Source organism: Pelophylax lessonae (genome assembly GCF_965119305.1).
Source record: "Pelophylax lessonae genome assembly, chromosome: 1".
Classification (NCBI taxonomy): Eukaryota; Metazoa; Chordata; class Amphibia; order Anura; family Ranidae; genus Pelophylax; species Pelophylax lessonae.
This window is the reverse complement of record NC_138768.1, coordinates 677,196,858-677,221,066: the sequence shown is the minus strand read 5'-3', so window position 1 is coordinate 677,221,066 and position 24,209 is coordinate 677,196,858. Positions and strand designations below refer to the sequence as shown.

Below are 24,209 nucleotides of genomic sequence, written 5' to 3'. Positions count from 1 at the left end.
TGGTGAGCCTCATCTTAGAACATGGTCAGAGTACTAGGTTTGTCAAAATCATAAGCAGAACTATTAGATTCAAGACTTGCAAGGATGGGGTTTGTCATCAGCAGGTATGACGGTTTCCATTTTCCAAGCCACTAAGATTATTTATCAAATTTCTTTGCAAAAGTTGATAACCTTGTTTTCTGTTCGGACATTGACAGTTTGTTCACAGTTTTGGGTTGTGAGCATGGGCCACTAGAATTGCTTCTCTTTGTTGATTCACCAGTGTTACAGGCATAAATGATGTCTGTAAATAAAAAGAAGCTCTGCGGCTCTGACCAAAGCTGAATAATGCACTCGCTATAGGTGTAGGCCATTTACATACAGAACTTCATGACGCTCACTGAAAACCTCCTAGGACATTGCTAAGAGAAGCCTAACTGTTACTGTTCACCTCCACCATCACAGGAGCTAGTGTCTTCAACTATGTAGTGCAAGGGCCTGCCTGATTGCATACAAATTGAAAGTGTTTAGGTTTGACTTCCCTCAAATTGTATGGTTTTGGTAAATCTAAAGGAAAATTTTACATGAAGATTGTATAATGTATGGCAAGCCCTAGCAACGTCATAGTAGTTTTCCAGTCCAGCTTCATGCATAGTGGTGTGGTTAGCACTTTCACCTAGCAGCAAGAGGGTCGCTGGTTCAAATCCCAACCATGACACTACCTGCCTGGAGTTTGCATGTTCTCCCTGTGCCTGCATGGGTTTCCTCCGGGTACTCCGGTTTCCTCCCACACTCCAAAGACATGCTGGTAGGTTAATTGGATCCTGTATAAAATTGGCCTACCATGTATGTATGAATGTGAGTTAGGGACCTTAAGATTGTACGCTCCTTGAGGGCAGGGACTGATGTGAATGTACAATGTATATGTAAAGCGCTGCGTAAATTGACAGCGCTATATAAGAACCGAAATAAATAAATAATGGGGTACGTAAATGGCCTGCACCTATAGTAAGGACATTATTTAACTCAAAACAGTACAGTTTGTTTTAATCTACATTCCTTTTTTGCAGTTTTCTGGTAAAGGTGAACTAACTATTTAAGCCTCAACCCACGGGTCCAGTGCCATCTTTTTACTTTTCTCAACATCAATGTATGCCTTTCAATGTCAATAAAGCCAAGGAATTTCCGGTCACAACTTACCAACCAGCCTGCGACCAACCAAATTAACCTGTCTAACAGTATGGGTTAAAAACCGGGGTTTAATTGCACACATTTGCAAATAAATGTGTAAGCTGCAGGCCCCGACAAGGCACCCTGATATCTGCAGACCCTAACTCTACCTTTAAAGAGTCTCCACAGTGAGAGCGCATGCATTCTGATGGATAGATGGAGGACAAGTGACTGGAAGTTGCCCACCCCTCCTTAAAGGCGCAGGAACGCACTGAACACCCGGCACATTGCACAATGGCAGCAAAGGTGTCAGTGCGTTGCCTGATCAACATAACAACAATACAAAAAGTGGTCACTTCCCCCACCTATAACTGGTCTAAACAGCAAGGAGCAATGGAAGGGCAAACACATGTCAATAAAGCCAAGGAATTTCCAATCACAATTTACCAACCAATCTTGGCTTGTTGGCTAGACAAAAATATTTTCATCATCACTACACTGGCTTGCTCTATAAATAGATTGCATCCAGCTTGTTCTATAAGTAGACTATAAATAGACTGCACCCAGCTTGTTCTATCAATAGACTGCACCCAGCATGTTCTATCAATAGACTGCACCCAGCTTGTTCTATCAATAGAATGCACCCAGCATGTTCTATCAATAGACTGCACCCAGCATGTTCTATCAATAGACTGCACCCAGCATGTTCTATCAATAGACTGCACCCAGCTTGTTCTATCAATAGACTGCACCCAGCATGTTCTATCAATAGGCTGCACCCAGCATGTTCTATCAATAGGCTGCACCCAGCATGTTCTATCAATGGACTGCACCCAGCTTGTTCTATCAATGGACTGCACCCAGCTTGTTCTATCAATAGACTGCACCCAGCTTGTTCTATCAATAGATTGCACCCAGCTTGTTCTATCAATAGATTGCACCCAGCTTGTTCTATCAATAGACTGCACCCAGCATGTTCTATCAATAGGCTGCACCCAGCATGTTCTATCAATGGACTGCACCCAGCTTGTTCTATCAATGGACTGCACCCAGCTTGTTCTATCAATGGACTGCACCCAGCTTGTTCTATCAATGGACTGCACCCAGCTTGTTCTATCAATGGACTGCACCCAGCATGTTCTATCAATAGAATGCACCCAGCATGTTCTATCAATAGACTGCACCCAGCATGTTCTATCAATAGACTGCACCCAGCATGTTCTATCAATAGACTGCACCCAGCATGTTCTATCAATGGACTGCACCCAGCATGTTCTATCAATAGACTGCACCCAGCATGTTCTATCAATGGACTGCACCCAGCTTGTTCTATCAATAGACTGCACCCAGCTTGTTCTATCAATAGACTGCACCCAGCTTGTTCTATCAATAGATTGCACCCAGCTTGTTCTATCAATAGGCTGCACCCAGCTTGTTCTATCAATAGGCTGCACCCAGCTTGTTCTATCAATAGGCTGCACCCAGCATGTTCTATCAATAGGCTGCACCCAGCATGTTCTATCAATGGACTGCACCCAGCTTGTTCTATCAATGGACTGCACCCAGCTTGTTCTATCAATGGACTGCACCCAGCGTGTTCTATCAATAGGCTGCACCCAGCGTGTTCTATCAATGGACTGCACCCAGCTTGTTCTATCAATGGACTGCACCCAGCTTGTTCTATCAATGGACTGCACCCAGCATGTTCTATCAATGGACTGCACCCAGCATGTTCTATCAATAGACTGCACCCAGCTTGTTCTATCAATAGACTGCACCCAGCATATTCTATCAATAGACTGCACCCAGCATGTTCTATCAATACAAGAAATGGGCAATTTGGGACTTTATATGAGAACTGGCGAGCACTGCACAGTGTCTCCATCCCTGTCGATTGAAAAACAAGATGGGATAAATGAGGGTGTGTGAAAAACAGCCGATCCCTAGTTTGAAATACTTACCCACCAGTCTGCTAACAAACCAAAATAAACCTGTCTAACAAATAAGTTAAAAGCAGGAGTTTAGTTAACACATATTTGCAAATGCATGCGGAAGCTGCAAGGCCAGCGACAAGGCATCCTGCGTTCTTGCAGAACCTAACACTAAATAACGTACTAGGGATGGAGACGCTTGCTTTACAGGCGGGTGTCTCACTCATAGTCCCCATTTGCCTATGGCATCTTTACTAAAGGGATGGGGGTGTGTGTCTCCCAGCTGATCACATTTAGTTTGCACCCCATGGCTTTTTTGTGCAGCCATGCGTTTTTCGTTGCCAGTCATGGATTGGAGCAGGTGGGGGAGGATTGGGCGGTCTCCAATCCCATCTGTTTCCAATCCACCTATTAGCAAGCATGTACTTCCCTTTGTGAAGACACTTATACACTCAGGTTGAGCAGTGTTATTTAGTGTTAGGTTCTGCAAGAACGCAGGATGCCTTGTCGCTGGCCTTGCAGCTTCCGCATGCATTTGCAAATACAGGTCCCTCTCAGAAAATTAGCATATTGTGATAAAGTTCATTATTCTCTGTAATGTACTGATAAACATTAGACTTTCATATATTTTAGATTCATTACACCCAACTGAAGTAGTGCAAGCCTTTTATTGTTTTTAATATTGATGATTTTGGCATACAGCTCATGAAAACCCCAAATTCCTATCTCAAAAAATTAGCATATTTCATCCGACCAATAAAAAAAAAAGTGTTTTTAAAACAAAAAAGTCAACCTTCAAATAATTATGTTCAGTTATGCACTCAATACTTGGTCGGGAATCCTTTTGCAGAAATGACTGCTTCAATGCGGCGTGGCATGGAGGCAATCAGCCTGTGGCACTGCTGAGGTGTTATGGAGGCCCAGGATGCTTCGATAGCGGCCTTGAGCCTCATCCAGAGTGTTGGGTCTTGCGTCTCTCAACTTTCTCTTCACAACATCCCACAGATGCTCTATGGGGTTCAGGTCAGGAGAGTTGGCAGGCCAATTGAGCACAGTAATACCATGGTCAGTAAACCATTTACCAGTGGTTTTGGCACTGTGAGCAGGTGCCAGGTCGTGCTGAAAAATGAAATCTTCATCTCAATAAAGCTTTTCAGCAGATGGAAGCATGAAGTGCTCCAAAATCTCCTGATAGCTAGTTGCATTGACCCTGCCCTTGATAAAACACAGTGGACCAACACCAGCAGCTGACATGGCACCCCAGACCATCACTGACTGTGGGTACTTGACACTGGACTTCAGGCATTTCCCTCTCCCCAGTCTTCCTCCAGACTCTGGCACCTTGATTTCCGAATGACATGCAAAATTTGCTTTCATCCGAAAAAAGTACTTTGGACCACTGAGCAACAGTCCAGTGCTACTTCTCTGTAGCCCAGGTCAGGCGCTTCTGCCGCTGTTTCTGGTTCAAAAGTGGCTTGACCTGGGGAATGCGGCACCTGTAGCCCATTTCCTGCACACGCCTGTACATGGTGGGTCTAGATGTTTCTACTCCAGACTCAGTCCACTGCTTCCGCAGGTCCCCCAAGGTCTGGAATCCGTCCTTCTCCACAATCTTCCTCAGGGTCCGGTCACCTCTTCTCGTTGTGCAGCGTTTTCTGCCACACGTTTTCCTTCCCACAGACTTCCCACTGAGGTGCCTTGATACAGCACTCTGGGAACAGCCTATTCGTTCAGAAATTTCTTTCTGTGTCTTACCCTCTTGCTTGAGGGTTTCAATGATGGCCTTCTGGTCGGCAGTCTTACCCATGATTGCGGTTTTGAGTAGTGAACCAGGCTGGGAGTTTTTAAAAGCCTCAGGAATCTTTTGCAGGTGTTTAGAGTTAATTAGTTGATTCAGGTGATTAGGTTAATAGCTTGTTTAGAGAACCTTTTCATGATATGCTAATTTTTTGAGATAGGAATTTTGGGTTTTCATGAGCTGTATGCCAAAATCATCAATATTAAAACAATAAAAGGCTTGCACTACTTCAGTTGTGTGTAATGAATCTAAAATATATGAAAGTCTAATGTTTATCAGTACAATACAGAAAATAATGAACTTTATCACAATATGCTAATTTTTTGAGAGGGACCTGTATGTGTTAACTAAACTCCTGCTTTTAACTTATTTGTTAGACAGGTTTATTTTGGTTTGTTAGCAGACTGGTGGGTAAGTATTTCAAACTAGGGATCGGCTGTTTTTCACACACCCTCATTTATCCCATCTTGTTTTGCATGTTCTATCAATAGAATGCACCCAGCATGTTCTATCAATAGACTGCACCCAGCATGTTCTATCAATAGACTGCACCCAGCATGTTCTATCAATAGACTGCACCCAGCATGTTCTATCAATAGACTGCACCCAGCATGTTCTATCAATAGGCTGCACCCAGCATGTTCTATCAATGGACTGCACCCAGCATGTTCTATCAATGGACTGCACCCAGCATGTTCTATCAATAGACTGCACCCAGCATGTTCTATAAATGGACTGCACCCAGCATGTTCTATCAATGGACTGCACCCAGCATGTTCTATCAATAGACTGCACCCAGCATGTTCTATAAATGGACTGCACCCAGCATGTTCTATAAATGGACTGCACCCAGCATGTTCTATCAATAGACTGCACCCAGCATGTTCTATCAATGGACTGCACCCAGCATGTTCTATCAATAGACTGCACCCAGCATGTTCTATCAGTAGACTGCACCCAGCATGTTCTATCAATAGACTGCACCCAGCATGTTCTATCAATAGACTGCACCCAGCTTGTTCTATAAATACATTGCACCCAGCTTGTTCTATAAATACATTGCACCCAGCTTGTTCTATAAATAGATTGCACCCAGCTTGTTCTATAAATAGATTGCACCCAGCTTGTTCTATAAATAGATTGCACCCAGCTTGTTCTATAAATAGATTGCACCCAGCTTGTTCTATAAATAGATTTCACCCAGCTTGTTCTATAAATAGATTGCACCCAGCTTGTTCTATAAATAGATTGCACCCAGCTTGTTCTATAAATAGATTGCACCCAGCTTATTCTATAAATAGATTGCACCCAGCTTGTTTAATAATAAGATTGCACCCAGCATGTTCTATTATTAGCTTGCACATGCCCGTTCCACAAATAGATTGCACCCAGCCAGTTGTGTAAAGAGATTGTACTGAGTATGTTTTACATGTCACAAACAAGAGTTCGCATCACTCTCTGGCTTCTTTCACTACTCTTTGATCACTTCAGGTAAAAATGCCTAAAATACCCTGCACTACATTCCAGACGAGTGGTATATGTGTAAAGGTGAGTACGCTGTCCTCCCTGTATAATCACTGCACACCACTATGATGTGCACAGCTCGAATCTGCGTATAAGACGACACGCACAGACCATACCGACAAGCCCCGCCCCTAACGTCACCTTCTCTATCCCTTCTCCACAGACGCACTACTGACGTGTTTTACGTACGTATACGTGGTCGCTTAGCAACCAGAGCCGCTTCTCCAGCCTTTCAATGTGAGGGTTTCTATGTGTAGAGGGTCGAGCCCGGTGCACCGGAAAGGAGACAAGGAGACAGCTGGGTACACGGAGCAGGAGGATGGTGAGGTATGGGGAAGAGTCTATGTGTGGAATTATGAAGGTGGGTGCGGGAAGATCAGTGTACACATTCGATAAAGATATATTGGAGTTGAGGGATGCAGTCAGAGCCTGTGCTGGGATTCCACACCTACCGATTGGATGTCAGGGGATCTCAGTCACCCCAATGACAGGGGACACCTGTGTATAACTGAGCACACAGGTACTTAGTGCTCATACATGTCCATTCATTTCAGGACAGTTTGTGTACATCCTCACAAGCTCACCCAGTGCAATGACAACCATGCCAGACATGGTGGTGATATCTGAGTGGAGATCTGCCGCCATTCAAACATCATCGCCAGATCCACAATCAGTGAGACTTCCTTGGCAGTATTTAGCTCCCTTCTTCTCATCCAGACCTATGATCACAGCCTCAGACAGAAGAAAGTCTTCTACTAAGGACTTCTTTCACAGCTTTCACATGTCATGTGATCAAATGCCGAGAGCCAGAGAGGAAGCTAATGCTGGAGGTTGTCACAATGTCCTATAAGAGCACCCACCTTTCACTATTATTATTATAATACAGGATCTAAATAGTGCCAACAGTTTACATAGTGGTTAACATAATAAGTCCCGGGTCACACATATGCAATGTGGCAACCCTGAAAATCCACCGCGGGTTCCTGCATCGCAGTCAACTTGCAGGCAGCTCACACTGCCATGTGCGAATCGCTGGGGGTGTCAATACAAAATTAATGACACCCCCAGATCAGCTCATTTATCGCAGTGCGAACTGTAAGTTCGGATATGAATCAGATCCCATAGATGTGAACACCCATGCGATCCGATTCTGGTGCGGACCCAAAAAAGGGTCCTGTGCGAGTTTGGTCCGAATGCAATGCAAATTCAGCCATACAACCTGTATGGCTGAATTTGCATCGCATGTGATTTGCAGAGCAATGTGCTCCGAATCACATGTCATGTCTGTCATCGCATATATGTGAGCCAGCTCTGAAGGCTTGGTTGATATTTTGAGTGATGTAGCTGGGGGCAGAGTTGTGGATGGTTTTGTTAACTATTATTAGTAGTTTGAATTTTATTCGTTGGGTGAGTGGAAGCCAGTGGAGGGATTGGCAGAGAGGGGTAGAGGACACTGAATGGATGGTTTGGTGGATGAGTCTTGCAGCAGCCAATCACTGTGGCATCATGGGACACTTTAGCATACAGAAGTCTGAGGGCCACTCGGTTGTGTCCCACCCCCCTCCCCCCCAGGCCAAAAGGTTACTGGTCCTCCACTGGTACTGTCATAACAAAACAGAGCTCAAAACTGCCTCTGTTGTGCAGTCTGATCAATCTGTCCCTCTTTTTCCTTAAAACAGGAGTTCCGTGCCCTCCCCCCCCCCCCCAAAAAAAAAAAAATTAAAGGTCAGCAGCTACAAACACTGTAGCTGCTGACTTTTACAATTAGGACACTTACCTGTCCTGGCCTCCAGCGTTGTCCTCATCCAAGCTGATTCTTGAATTGGCTCTTGGGAGCTGGCGACTCCATCTTGACTAAGGGAAACCGGCAGTGAAGCCTTGCGGCTTCGCAGCCAGTTTCCTACTGCGCGTGCACAGATTGTGCTGTGCTTTGTGAATAGGCCGGCTGCAGGGGGGAGGAGGAGGAGGTCCAAACATCCGGCTCAATTCGCTGCGGCAAACTCAGCCAGAAGTGGGAGTGGATACCTCTCATAACCAGGTACCCCCCCCCCCCCAAAAAAAAGGTGCCAAATGTGGCAGTGGAGGAGGAGAGGAGGCAGACAAGCAGAGCTTCTCCTTTTGGGTTGAGTTCCGCTTTAAGTTGGCCATAGATGATTTTCTTTTTTCATTCAGCCTGAAGGGGACTGAAAAAAATAATGAACAGATTCCCCCCATCCATTCAAGAGCAATCCTCCCCACAGGGACTCTCAGCTGTCAGAATACACTGATCAAGAAAATATTTCCAAAATTCCCATTCAACAGACGTTGATATGATGATTGACTTCTGTCAAACAGGGACTCCCACACGTGGATCGAAATTTAGCCGGTCCCTGCAGAACCAGACAAATTTCCATCCATCTATGACCAGTTTTATTTTTCCTTCTGTTTTAATGTATCGGCCTTTTTTATATAAACATACTGTTACAAGAGTGTTACACTACACCAGTCTTCTTCACATCAATTTAAATAATCGCATTCTAAATTTTCAGACAATCGTATTAAGGGGAACTGGTGTGCTGGCTTATAAGGGTTTAAAGTAAGGCTTCTTTCACACGGTCCGCCTCCGTAGGCGGATCCGTGTTGCTCAGCGGGGATCGATCCGCGATCCCCGCTGAGCCGGGCGGATGACAGCTCCGTCTCCGCTTGCAGAGCGGAGAGGGAGGTGTCTCAGCACCCGCTGCCCTCTATGGGGGATCGGAGGAGAGCGGACCGCCTGTCCGCTCTCATCAGATCCGCTCCGCTCCGAATACTGAACGGATGGAAAAATAGGGTTTCCATCCGTCCAGATTTCAGCACAGGATCGGATGCGGATGGCAGCGGGTGTCAGCGGAGGTGACCTCCGCTGACACCCGCTGCCCCATAGAGCTGCATGGAGGATCCGATCAGATCCGCCTAAAAAACTGACAGGCGGATCTGATCGGACCGCCCGTGTGAAAGAGCCCTAAATCATTTATTATGAATAGATTAAGGCAGGGTTATAACTCCTGTCAGTTTTTTCCCTCCCTTTGTGTCCCAAAGGGGAGATTTCCCTTCACTTCCTTTGTGATGTCAGCCCAAAATTGGGGACTTTCGTTTGCAATGATAATGGTAAACAGAACAAATAGAGAGGATGAATCTCCCTAACGGGTACAGACAGCAATAAAAACGGATGGGTGTTCTAGTCTGCCTCCAATCTGTCCAAAACCAAAGACGAAAAATACGTTTAGTTACACTTTAAAGTGGAACTACACGGTATCTAAGCAAACCAAAAAAAAAAACAATTTAATTTATTTGTAATATTCAAAGCAAAGTTGCCCATCCATCCATGTCTCCATGCTTTATTTTGATTAGAAATCACTTTGAAAAACACCCCCTAGCATTTCTGTCGGTCGCCATCTTGAATAAGAGGAGATAATTCATATAGCATTTACTTTAATGGAATCCATCTGCCCTTGGCTCAGACATGCAGGCAGGAGGGTGCGCTTAGCTGAGAAAACCCCTCCTGGAGATTCCTGAGATGTGTGATATCCTTTGCCTATGCCTGGAAATCAGGAAATATTTAAAGAAAAATGTTAAAACAAGTAAAAATGATATACAAAAGTCCATATGCAACGCCGAAAAGGGAAAAACATTTAATAGTCTATGATCAGCGCTGGAGGATGAGATCCCATCACCAGCATCAGTGTAGGTGGACAGCACACACCACCGCAGTGCCCAAAATATCTCCTTACCAGAGCAAAAGGTTATATGGATATGTAGGTGTAGAGATATGGTTGACAGCAGTGTTCAGGTAAACAGCCTCCTCAACAGACTCCTCACTTGGCAGGAAATGATCAACTCCATTCTTCCATACATATACCAATGCAATGCTGCAAGGATTGCCTAAGGCTGGCCATACACTATACAATTTTCTTGTTCAACTTTCCTTTAGATTTACCAAAACCATGTAATATAGGGTCAAACCTAAACACTTTCAATTTGTATGCAGTCAGGCAGGCCCTTGCACTACATAGTTTAAGGTAAATCTAAAGGAAATTGAATAAGAAAATTGTATAGTGTTTGGCCAGCCTTAATCTCAGTCGCAAGGATGTCAGTACATCGTCCTGCACTGATCATAGACGATTATTTTTTTTCCCCTTTTCAGCGCTGCATATGGACTTTTGTATATTTGTTTTTTGTAATCAACAGAATTTATGCTGGCTGCTTTTTCGTTTTCTATTGCTGTTACTTTTCGCGCACATATCTTCTAGTTTTTACTAAGTAAAATGATATACTTTCCTATTTATTTACTAATGCTAGCAGCATCAGGGTTAAAAATAGTCAATGTTGATTGAGAGAGTGAAGTTCTGCATTGAACCTTTTAGAACTTGTTACATGTTCCACTCATAATTGGGGTGGAACATGTAACGTTCCAGCTCCTGCCACCAGTTCCCCCAATTTCCCTGATCCCTTTTTCTCTTTTTAAAAAGAGTACAGACTTGCCAACTGTCCCTTTTTTCCTGGGACAGTCCCTGCAAATAGGATCCTGTCCCAGGTAATTTATATTGTCCCTGGAAGCGCCTGTTAATCAGGCTGCCCATAAATGTTACGCAGAAGTAGTGCAGCTGAAAGGGAGAATTATTCCAACTCTGCTACTGTGGCCTTAAGTTTGAAATTCCCTTTTAAACTTCCTGTAATCCTCTCTATATTGAGTAGACTCTATAATCTGATAAGTAGGCAGGATTAATTTTGCAGAGTGGGTGGAGCTTAAGGGAGGTGGGTGTGGTAATTGATAGCTGTGCTGCAAAGTGTCCCTGGAAATGTTTTTCAAATGTTGGCAACTATGAGAGTATGGTCTTGCAGGGCTCCACCCACACAGCTGCGTCATTCATTAACAGTTTCCTGTGAATAAATGAACTACAAATACAGTCAGCCACTATGGCTGATGGCTTGTAGTTCTGAATAAACTGTGAGGTTGCTGATGAGAGCTCTTGTAGTTCATTCACAAGCCCTGTAGCTTTAAACAGCCAGCCGTATGGAGGTATGAGAAGAAAGCTCCACTGATCACAGCTGCAATGCTTTCCAGGCTCCTGCAAGTATAAAAATAATAAATACACATTTTTTCTGTAAAAATGTGTGCATTTATTCTGTTTTCTGGAAAGGGTAACTTATTCTATAAGTCAAACAAGGTGTATGTCACCTTATGGACTTAACCACTTACCGCATACTAACGTAGGTCTACGTCGGTAAATTTTGCAGTAGTGTACCGGGATGATGCCTCTAGCTAGAGGCACCATCCCGGTACCGTGGTTTAGAGCCGACGGTTGGCTTTCCGTCGGTACCGACCGATGCGGCTCGGGAGCCGCTCGATCGGTACCCGGGGGGGCGGGAGGGGACGTCCCCCCCCCTCCCGCCGCCTTCCGTGGCTTTGCCCGAGCTCCCGTTCCACCGGGAGCCCCGAGCACCCAGCCGGCACGTCCGCCGGCTGGATGGAGTCCCGATGAATGCCGGAAACGGCATCGATCGGGTCTCCGATGACGTAACCCGGAGGCGGCGTCCATGACGTCACTTCCGGGTTACTGTGCTGCAAAAGGCGGCAAATTTGAAAAACGGCTGTATGCAAAAATGCCGTTTTCGGCGTTTTGCATACAGGGAAGTGTAGTGGAGGGGTCTAGGGTCTTTTAGACCCTCGATCCCTCCATAAAGTGTACCTGTCACTACATATTGGTGTCACAAGGGATGTTTACATTGCTTGTGACAGCAATAAAAGTGATCAGATTTTTATTTTTTTTTAAAAACTTTAATAAAGTTAAAAAAATAAATAAAATAAATGGGAAAAAAAAAAAAAAAAAATTTAGCCGCCCCCGTCACCGTTAGCTCGCGCACAAAAAAAAAACGTATACGGAAGTCGAGCCGCAAATGAAATCGCTGTTCAAACCACACATGTGAGGTATCGCCGCGATCGCCAGAGCGTGAGCAATAATTTAAAAGAAAGAGCTACACTCTAACTCAAAACTGGTAACCGTTAAATAAATTTAAAGCGTCGCAGATTGAGATCTCTATTGACCGTAGTTTGTCGCGATCCCACGGGGGGGCGCAATTTTAAACCGTAACATGTTGGGTATCTATTTACTCGGCGTGACATGTTCTTTCACAATATACAAAAAAAATGGGCTAACTTTACTGTTAAGTATTTTTTAAAATTAGTGAAATGTGATTTTTCAAAAATTTTCAAAAAAAATGGTGCTTTAAAGACCGCTGCGCAAATACCGCGTGATAAAAAATATTACAATGACCGACATTTTATTCTCCAGAGTCTTTGCTAAAAAAATATATATAATGTTTGGGGATTCTAAGTAGTTTTCTAGGAAAAAATACTGATTTAAACTTGTAAACAAAAAGTGTCCGAAATAGGGCTGGGGCTTAAGTGGTTAAAATAAACAGCTGGCGCACAACGGTGAATAAAAGTATCACCAGGGATTATACCAGTAATACTGGACACACAATGACCAAAATAAACTATTTGTCAAGTAAAAAGGACAATATATAAGTCCATATGTGGCAAGGTCCATAAAAAAAGTCCATAAAAATCCCAAGATGCACTCCTGAGGCAGCTCTAGTGACAAGTAGAAGATTTGCTTAGAGCTAACTAGAAGAAAACACAGGCGCCACTATAAGTGCAGTAACTTGAAATTTTATTGGGATAAAACCACTGGAATGTGGGGTACTCACAAAGGTGATGAATGAACAGGCACATAAAAAACACTCCGGTAAGGATCAGGATGGCCAGAGCAGTGACGGTATATAGTAGAGCTGCACGATTCTGGCCAAAATGAGAATCACGATTTTTTTGCTTGGAATAAAGATCACGATTCTCTCACGATTCTCTGTGTAACATCTTTTACATTATAAAAAAAATTGGGATAACTTTACGGTTTTGTTTTATTTTTTTTATTTTTTTATTCATTAAAGTGTATTAATTGTGTTTGAAAGACTGCTGCGCAAATACAGTGTGACATAAAAATTTACAACAATCACCATTTTATTCTGCAGGGTCTCTGCTAAAAAAAAATATATATAAATTTTTTGGGGTTCTAACTACTTTTCTAGGAAAAATAAACTGATTTAACTTGCAAGCAACAATTGTAGGAAAAAGGTTTAGTCTTTAAGAGGTTAAACTTCCTTTCTCCGGCAGAGGGAAAGAAAAGATACAATGTAATCATTTGTGTTTACAGTTCAGTGGGAGACTAATGCTGATAGGCTTTTGCGGGAGGCTTTTTTTTTTTTTTTTTGACAGCTGCTCCCTCAAAGCTATGTAAAGAATCGAGCAAGTGTCATGTTAAGATCGTCAGGGGGAGTGAATCGCCATCTCGATTCTGTTACGATTAATCGCGCAGCTCTAGTATATAGGCTGTAGCGGTGACCGCCGCACTTCCTAGTCCCGGCAACACTCAGATGCTGGTCCGTCGTCACTTCCGTGAGCGTGATTACGTCATGGCGCCGGCCTGATCCTTACCGGAGTGTTTTTTATGTGCCTGTTCATTCATCACCTTTGTGAGTACCCCACATTCCAGTGGTTTTATCCCAATAAAATTTCAAGTTACTGCACTTAGAGTGGCGCCTGTGTTTTTTTCCACCTTATGGACTTACCTGGATATACACGTATAAAAATTTAGCCTGTTCAGCAGGAACCAGCCAAATTTTGATCTGTGTGTAGCCCTCTCTGTTCACCAGAAGCTGATCGTTAGACTGATTTCTGGTGAACGGCCTTACAGAAAAACCAGCATTTGATCAGCCACTGCAGTCAATGGCTGCAGCACTGATCAGTGTATTCTGACATGGGGGAGAATACAATAGTGCAGAGCGGGAGATCCCTGCACCCACATTACTTGTGTGAATGCTGAAATCTGTGACTTTTTTTTGCCCAACCTTATGGTTGGAAAAAAAAAAAGAAAAACTCAATGTATACTAAGTTTAACTATTTTATATAGAATCTAAACTTTTAAAAAATGTTGGCAGTGTCCCCATACTTTCAGCTCTCCAATACAGGATCTTTGGGTCTCCTCACAGGAGCTGTGAAGTCATTTGCACCCTACCCTTCCTCTCTTACTGTCCAATTACAGAGCACTATGTATCATATGAACCCATTTGTAAAATATGAAGTATTCTTTGAATGGGCAATGGAAGGAAGGGATGGGCAGAACGATTGCTGTGTAGAGAGCCGCATCTTCTGCCAGAGCTAGCAATAGCTGTATTCCAGGCACTCTGTAATAAGGTAAAAAGGTACATTGTAAATAGAAGAGATAAGACCACAAGGTGGCTCACAACTCCTTAGACTTAAAAGGCTAAGTTTACCTTTGGTAAAAAAAATAACAAATGCACATGATTTTTCATGTAAAAAATGTGCATTTATAAGTTTTCTTTTCTACACCAGAGCCTGCAAAGCATTGCACTCCTGATCAGTGGATGGAATCATCCTTCAATGTCAATGATCAGTAGATCAGCCTGCAATGTCAGGCTCCTGCGATACTGCCTACAGCTCTGCCCGCACCTCTGTAACCTACAGTTACTGAGCTGCAGGAAGTGTCAATAGACTACGAGGGCGCTGATCACTGTGCTCATAGTCAGCTGAGAATGGCAAGTCTGTCTGCCGCAGTGGCAGATGGGACTTTCCGTTTTATTCATTCATTCATTGATCCCCATGAATGAATGCCATGGCTGTATGGGCGGAGTAGTATAAATGCAATATGGAACGGCGCTATAACAGTGTAGACAATATACAGTTAGATATAGCAGTGATAAGTGTCTCTCCTTATATAAAATGCTCTAGTGCATCAACTCAATATAACTCAACTCAATATAAGTGCATGTGCAAACAATCATAATAAAACAGATAAGATAATCTAAAAGTGAATGTGAAAAAAGTCCATGATAAATAATGCACACCATCTGCTAAATTAAATGATGAGTTGCAGTCCCAAAAAATAGTGGAACTAAAAAAAAAGTGTAAACAAATGTCCAAAATATAAAGTGCAATGATGATGGAAAAAGTCAGTTTACTCCATGAAACATTGATCCAAAATTGTAGTGACAACAGGTGCAATCTCCCAGCAACCGATATCCAACATTAAGTGCAGTGGCAGCTCACCTTAAGGCAAAGTAACAAAGCGTGTTCACAAGAAAAAATCGTTGGTTGAGGGAGGATTCACTCCATTGTAGACACTTCTCCGTTCATATCAAATAAAATAGGATCTCCATAGTATGTTATGTTTAGAAATGACTTTAATAAGACAAGTAGTAACTTACAGTATCGTTGACAAGTATAACAGCAGACCGGACCGAGGGGTCCCAAGCCTGGAAATTCTAAAATTCCGGTCTCGGCCGTAGACCGGAAGTGACGTCACCCGGCTCCTCCCGATAGACAAATGGAAAGTAGTGAAAAACAGTCAGAAAAGATGAGTAGAGCAAAAAATGGCAGTGGTCTCCAACTGTAAAACCGTTCTGTTTTGTAGGTTGTCTCATTGTTTCCCATCCAGTGCCCCTGTTGATAATTTCAATAACGCCAAAGCAGCTGAAACTGATTAACAAACCCCCCCTGCTACTTAACTGACCAGATCAATATCCCCGGAGTTTTATTGACTAGATGCTATACTCTGATTAAAAAGTGTACCTTTAATGTTTTGAGCAGTGTGTGTGTATATATGTGTATATATAATATATAGTGTGTATATATAAAAAATATAATTTTTTTTATCAAGCTAGATAATTATGTAGCATTTTACATTTTTGACCTAACAAGCGGAGCTAGTAAGTGTGATTCTTTGCCCTCACCATAGCAGAGCAGTAAAGAATCTGTTCTCTGAATGGAAGACCTTTTCCATATTCAAGAGTAAGATCTCCTGTTCTTAGGTGGTGGAGGTCCCTCACGGAGGCAGTCAGTGAAGCTAAAGTTTCTGCAGGATAGAGAATGAACCCAAGCCATGTATGAAACTGTATCAGAACTAGTATGCGATTGCCACTTTAGGTTTTGTATCATTTTTCTATACAGTACCACCAGGTCTGGTGAAGAAAAAACAAATTGAGTTAGGAGTAAAGTACATATTCCACTGCAAAGCTTGATCTGACTTTCCAGAATGGATGAGGATGAGGAGAGCTTCACCACTTTCCTGGCATACACAAAGAGTCCCAAGATAACAAAAAGAACTTCATTTCAGGTGAGTTTCTTCCTTTTTTACTGTCCTGTGAAAGCTTGAAGAAAAAATAAATGTGGAATGCTACTTTATACCTGTTAAATCAGAGGCCCTGTCACTGTGAGAATATAGGAAAATGTGACACAGGATTCACATTTAGGGTTAATGGGAAGTCCCAGACCATTGTTTCTGAGCAGAGAAAGCTGTGTATTTGGCTTTTTCTGGATTCTGTAGTTCTGGATTGGAACTTTCAATTTTGTGCCTGCAGTTCATCAGGTGCTTGCAATCTCTGTGAGTACAAAGGTTTGCAGGGTCTTTATATACTCAGGTTTGAGGATAGCTTAGAGCTCCCTGTTGGAGACTGCTCCTAGTGTGGAAGACAGAGGGGCTCACCCAAGGGTCAGAGGTGCCCAAACCAGAAACCAATAAACAGAGGATCTCACCGAGGGGTCAGAGGACCCCCAGCCAGAAGCCAAGAGACAGAAGGTCTCACTGAAGGTTCAGAGGAGCCTCAGCCAGAAGCCAAGAAACAGGGGGTCTCACAGAACAGTCAGAGTGCCCCAGCCAGAAGCCAAGAGACAGAGGGTCTTACCGGTCAGAGGGCCCCAGCCAGGAGACAGAGGGTCTCACTGAGGGGTCAGAGGAGCCCCAGCCAGAAGACAGAGGGTCTCACTGAAGGTTTGGAGGAGCCCCAGCCAGAAGCTAAGAGACAGAGGGTCTCACAAAAGGGGTCAGAGGAGCTCCAGCCATATGCCAACAGACAGAGGGTCTCACCGAGGAATCAGAGGGCCCCTGCCATGAGACAGAGGGTCTCCCTGAGGGGTTAGAAGTGCCCTAGCCAGAAGCCATGAAACTGAGGGTCTCACTAAAGGTTCAGTGGAGGTCCTGCCAGAAGCCAAGAGACAGAGGATCTTACTGAGGGGTCAGAGGAGCCCCAGCCAGTGGCCAAGGGGCAGAGGGTCTCACTGAAGTTTCAGAGGAGCCCCAGGCAGAGGCCAAGAAAACAGAGGGTCTCACAGAGGGGTCAGAGGAACCCCAGCCATATACCAACAGACTCAAGGTCTCACTGAGGAGTCAGAGGGCTCCAGCCAGGAGACAGTGGGTCTCACTGAGGGGTTAGAGGAGCCCCAGCCAGAAGTCAAGAGACAGAGGGTCTCACTGAAGGTTCAGAGGAGCCCCAGCCAGAAGCCAAGAGAGAGAGGGTCTCATCACTGAGGGGTCAGAGGAGCCCCAGCCATTTGCCAACAGATAGAGGGTCTCACCGTGGGGTCAGAGGAGCCACCGCCAGGAGACAGAGGGTCTCCCTGAGGCGTTAGAGGTGCCCCACCCAGAGGCCATGAGACAGAGGGTCTCACTGAGGGGTTAGAGGAGCCCCCACCCAGAAGCCAAGAGACAGAGGCTGTCATGGAGGGTCCAGAGGTGCCCCAGCTAGCAGATCGGAGACAGGGGCTCTTGTTCCAGGAGCCAGGTTGGCTCCTATTGGGGATGTCAGGAGAATCCCAATATATAGACCAGAATTGGGCAGTGCAGCAGGGCTCTGCGACCAAAGAATAAAAATGAATTAGAAATTATAAACCCCAAGGTATTGGGATTAATATAGCGCTTGCTAGTATTCAGGTGTGAACAATTACTTGTTCATGGCCTCAATAATAAAAGCGGCAATAAAGTGGTAATAAAAATTAAATTTGAATAAATAGAACAATAAATAAATCTTATTGCAGATCATGTGCCAGTCTTAAACACAATAAATATGCATAAACAAATCACAATAAACATCAACCTTAAATAAATACTTTGGTTCTCATAAAGTGCAGATAAAGTGCCAAAAATGGTGCCAAAAATGTCCAAATAAACAGTTCATAGGTGACTTAGTGCATGGGTAAAAGTTTTCAGTGCCAGGTAAGGGAAAGTGCAGGTGCTTAGTGTTGGGTCCTCCAGTAGTCCAACTGCTGGTGTTTGGGCGCGACTTGGAATAATGGGGGTTTTCACTCACCAGAGGTAGTGGGCCCTAAATACCTTATGGCAAAAAGACCTTTTGAGCTTGTGGCTTTCTGAGCCTGAGAGGTGACTGCTGAGCCTTGTAGTTCCCTGTGATCCTGGATCGCTCTCTTGGGTGAAATCGATCCAGTACAATATCAGAGTATTTCGATAGTAACCTTTCGGACTCCAAAGTTAACGTCCTTCCTCATACAGAAATACAGAGATGTATTTCTGTATGAGGAAGGACGTTAACTTTGGAGTCCGAAAGGTTACTATCGAAATACTCTGATATTGTACTGGATCGATTTCACCCAAGGGAGCGATCCCGGATCACAGGGAACTACAAGGCTCAGCAGTCACCTCTCAGGCTCAGAAAGCCACAAGCTCAAAAGGTCTTTTTACCATAAGGTATTTAAGACCCACTACCTCTGGTGAGTGTAAACCCCCATTATTCCAAGTCACGCCCAAACACCAGCAGTTGGACTACTGGAGGACCCAACACTAAGCACTTGCACTTTCCCTTACCTGGCACTGAAAACATTTACCCATGCACTAAGTCACCTATGAACTGTTTATTTGGACATTTTTGGCACCATTTTTGGCACTTTATCTGCACTTTATGAGAACCAAAGTATTTATTTAAGGTTGATGTTTATTGTGATTTGTTTATGCATATTTATCGTGTTTAACACTGGCACATGATCTGCAATAAGATTTATTTATTGTTCTATTTATTCACATTTAATATTTATTACCACTTTTATTATTGAGGCCATGAACAAGTAATTGTTCACACCTGAATACTAGCAAGCGCTATATTAATCCCAATACCTTGGGGTTTTTAATTTATAAATTACTCTTATATTTTATAGCAGCTGCTATCACCTCCCTCCACCCACCTTTTATTTATGTATTTATTTATTTATTTATTTATTTAATTCACCCTTTCCCAGATAGAACCTCCATAGGTGCGAGGGCTAAACACCTATTGGAGTATATATCTCTATCAAAGACTAAAGGTGCCAAGTGATGCAGGAGTGCTGGACTGTCAGGGGGATTGGTAAGAGGAGCAGCGATACTGCCAACAAGCAAGACAGGTGGCTTGGCATTTTCATTGTTTGGAATTTATGTGGAAGAAACCCCTGCATGGGCAACTAATGTGCTCGTAAACTTTCCCTTCATTTAATAAAAGTAGGCTACCATGCCCCAAAAGTACAATTTTGGACTGGTGCAACTCCACCATAAACGAACCTGTCGCTTGAGTATAATCTCCCCAATACCAGTGTGTGTGTGTGTGTGTGTGTGTGTGTGTGTGTGTCCATGGCTGAAACATTTTGCTTTATCATTGAACATTGCCTCCGCTGGAGAGCAGAGAAAGATATTTTAATTATCATGGAAATTAACATGCAATCTCATTTTCTATTTTAGGATGAGCTAAAGAAGGCAGTCAATGCTCGAGTTTCCCGACAGAAGGCTATTGAAGAAGTTGAAAATTCAGATTACTCGGAAGAGTTTGAAAGTGATGGTATGTCCATTCAGAAGACTTTTCTTTCAGTTATATAGTTTGGATAAGGGTAAAAAAAAATTGCCTCTGCTGCTGTAATTCTAATAACTTTACTAATATTTTGAGTATTTGTATTTGTGTAATTTACATAAACCGTTTTAATCATGAAAGCATTATTGAGGCTTATTCTTAAATGCAATGGCTTGCATTTATTTACAGTTGCTTTGCAATAAGTAGTAACCATTCAGAATCTATCCTGTCTTAGTTTGACTTCAATCGTAATTGGTTGCAATTCATTAACGTACTTAAGAATTAGCACTTAGGAAAACGAAGTCTAGAAAATAATTTATATATGCCCTCAGTTTAAGGGAATTAAATGTGCTTTTCCATACATATCCATTATGTGCAAAATTATTATTTTATTATTTTTTTAATGTCCAACTTGGGCTTAAAAAAAATGTCAGTCCTGGGTGTCTTTCCGACCCCTCGTATACATTTGATTGGGTCTCCCTTTCGGATTATCTTTGATAATCATTGGTTACACATTACTGGTTATACTTCAGACCCCTGAAAGATAATATCTGTGTTTTGTTCATATATCTCACCTAGCAAGCAGAAGCACATAATGTTGTTTTCATTTAGCTAGGTAGTAGGAAGATGGTTGTTGCTTTCCTTCCCTTTCTTTTGCCCCCCTTGGGGAGCATATCCCAATACTTAGGCGGTGGGACAACCCTGAGGTTTTCCCGATTCTTGGTTCACGAATGTTAGAGCTTATGTTTAAGTCTCAAAGAATATACATTTATTGTTGTCTACCATGATTGTCTCCCCCTTACATGCTCCTTTGGGGGTTTTTTTACTCACATTCTGTTGCTATTGTACTCCATGTCTCTAATTGCTTTGTACATCAATTATTTACTGGAAAATTTAAGAAGAAGATTGAAAGAGAAAGAAATGTCAATCCCCAGCCTTTTTTTAAAAAATAAAAAAGCAACTTTGGCTGATTTACTCACCTGATCTCGTTTATTGCTCCCTGCAAACTCATCAGATCCAGGGAAGGGGGCGCCACTCCTCCTCTAATCTGTTGTATCCCTGCATTTCCCTATTCAATAGTATAGAATAATTTTTACTAAAGAAAGAGAAAAATAGCCACTTGACTACTTTTACAGCTAATCCTGTCATTGGTATTTTTATTCATACTAGAACACACACAAATGTTTTAACTGTAAAAAATGTCTTCAGTATACTGCAGCACCCTTAGGGTTAAAAAGGAAGCGCACAGCTGACCTGCTGCTTACGCTCGCTCACCTCTGGTGAGTCTTCGATAAAACTCTGTTTACTATTATGCTAATGCTTTTGACTGTACAGCCGCACAGAATTATGGGACATGTCTTTTGCTACCTGTCAAAACCCGTGAGGGTGATTAACTAATACAGAACATTATAAGCACCTTATTTCATGTCCGTTAATGTAGTTGTTATTGACAATTACAGTAATTAAAATATATGCAATAATTAGCTGCTAAGGCAGTAGCTCACTTTGGGGGGGGGGGGGGTAGACAAATTGGCCACATTTTTCACATTAGAAACCTGAGAAATAAATGTTAACATAAATTAAATTAAAGTAGAGGTTTAACCCCTTGTCTACCAGTTTAAAAACAACTCCTCTGGGAAGCCCAAGGCTGCAGCAAATGGCAAAAACTATGAGAAGGCAATTGGGGAACATCCCTTCTCTGATTTCCCACCCCCCCATGCAGATTGAACTCTCAAGTGCTGTGTATTCTGACACTTTTTAGGTCACAGCTGCAACAGCCGAGGATGCAGCCAATTAAACACATGCTTGATTGGCTGCAGTGGAGGGCAGTGGAGATGTTGGAGGTCTAACAGACCAATGATGTCTCCATAAAGATGACCTGTCACCTGCCCATGATATCACATAGGGGGCTTGTTGTTGCATGCCTTCAACAGTACTGTGAACTTAATAGTTAATAGGAGAAAGCCCCTGCTCTATCACTAGTAGGTAGAAGGAGGATCAGAAAAAAGCAATGTAGAAAGTGGAATCAACTACAGCTCCTATTTCAGCCTTTCATATATAATTTAATAAATCACAATGGCTACAGTATTGAAGCTGCGCTTATCCAACATAAATAAATATCATTCAGTTGGTATAATCAAACGTGGATAAAACAGTCGTAACTTCTATGGTGCATAAGAAGTAATAAATACAAAGTGCTGGTAGTGCCACAAAAATACAGTGATCAGATTACACAAAGACCATAATGTAAAAAATCCATAAAAATCTTGTGATTATTATACTGTGAACGGGGTTAAAGTACAAAGTGCCCCCCCCTGGAAGGCACAAGGAGTGCTAAGGGACCCCGGCTATTAGACGCATTCCTACAGCTGTAAGGACACCTATGTGAGCCCTCCTGCATACCAGTTCCCTGCCCCCCCCCCCCCCCCCCTGGATAAACACAGGAGTATTGGAATATACATCTCTCAATGCTGTAACCTTACAGCAGTAAGATAAGGGTGTAGCACATCCAGAAGTTTTACATACCGGCTTTCACCTTTCACTCTTTGGTGTTATTAATCACCGATCACCTGAGTTCACGCCACCGTCACCTAATGAAGTCTGATGTTGCTATTTACTACTAAATTAACTTTTACTAGCCAGTTTTTATTTGATGGCTTTTAACTTTGTTTTTTGATGCATTTGATTGTATAGTACTGTCACGCAGCCACCTTACACTGAGTCACTATTGTCACTTCACTGTGATTTATTTTATGTCATTCATTTCATTTATTATCTTTATTTGGATGTCACGGCTTTTCCCTGGACTGGGACTACAATCCCGATTACATCATATTTGACTCTTTCTTGCACTTTATTTTGCACTTATAGCACTTTGTACTTTAACCCCATTCACAGCATATAATTCACACGTTTTTTATGGATTTTTTTACATTATGGTTTTTGTGTAATCTGACCACTGTATTTTTGTGGCACTACCAGCACTTTGTATTTATTACTTCTTATGCAGCATAGAAGTCCACGTATGATTATACCAACTGAATGATATTTATTTATGTTGGATAAGCGCAGCTTCAATACTGTACCAAGTACTGTGAACTTAACTCGAAATTTAGATTTTGCAGACTATTTTTACTTGTGTATCTGTGGATTAGTGATGGAGAAAGGAGGTATCTACTTTATATTCTCCCGCTGTTTCTGGAGATCTGGATAATTTCATACCTTTTTTATATTTTCATATAATTGTCTGAAATAAGAATTGTCTGTGAAACTCTTAAAGACCAGCAAGATTCTTCCTTTAATTTTCAAACACTACCATAATAAAGGAAAAAAGTCTACTGTTGACACAGATACTTCTTTTAGTATCAGTACCGTTTGTGTGTTCTTCTCTTTTTTTTTTTTTTTTTTTTTCACATTGATATGCCACTTGATGACTTCTTGACTTGTTAAAATTTTTCTTTTCCTAGACAGTTTAGATGACTCTTTCAAGGTGACAAAAGCAATTAAACCACAATCACAGAGGTCGTTCCATGATTTTCACTTCTCAGATGATGACGATGATGATAAGAACTCAAATAACAAAGTGTCCTTCCTGAAAACTCGGAAGCAGGAGCTAAAGTTAGATAATGAAGGCAATGAACGTACTCTTCCAAAGTCACCAATCTTTGGTGATATGGAGAATGGACATTATAGAGCAAAAGACCAGAAACCCACTCCAAAGCCAAGAGAGTCCAGGATGAAACGGTCGCCATCACGTAAGAGTTTTCTTAAGATAAAGTTTAGGAATTTCAAAGGATGAAAAATCACAAATAAGTTCAACCGATATTTGATTAGAAACAGATACATTTCTATAAGGTCATGGTACACAGGCTTCAGGTTTACAAGCAGATCATATGCAATGTGCTTTGACAGAAAAGTCATGTAGTTGAGTTGCTTCTGAGCTTCTTTTAAGATACTTATTAATTGATGTTGTTTGCCTATATACTGTGTCTTATTCAGACATTGCAGATTAGGTCATGCTGTATTTACCCTGGCACAAAGCCAAGCAAATGCAGAAATAATGGCAAGTGTACTGTGCGTAAGAAAACCAAATACAAAACTCGGTA

At 42.5% G+C, this 24,209-nt stretch overlaps 1 protein-coding gene across 1 annotated transcript in view; it reads left to right on the top strand.

Moving 5' to 3' along the window:
- The first annotated feature begins 6,643 nt into the window (after window positions 1-6,643).
- The window catches only part of MAP9 (microtubule associated protein 9), a 177,480-nt gene continuing 159,914 nt past the window's right edge, over window positions 6,644-24,209 (top strand). The window contains exons 1-4 of the mRNA XM_082243222.1: window positions 6,644-6,729; window positions 16,448-16,613; window positions 19,998-20,094; window positions 23,571-23,858. Of these exons, the coding sequence (XP_082099348.1) occupies window positions 16,533-16,613; window positions 19,998-20,094; window positions 23,571-23,858 (466 nt within the window). The 5' untranslated portion in view covers window positions 6,644-6,729; window positions 16,448-16,532. The remainder of the gene's footprint in view (window positions 6,730-16,447; window positions 16,614-19,997; window positions 20,095-23,570; window positions 23,859-24,209) is intronic.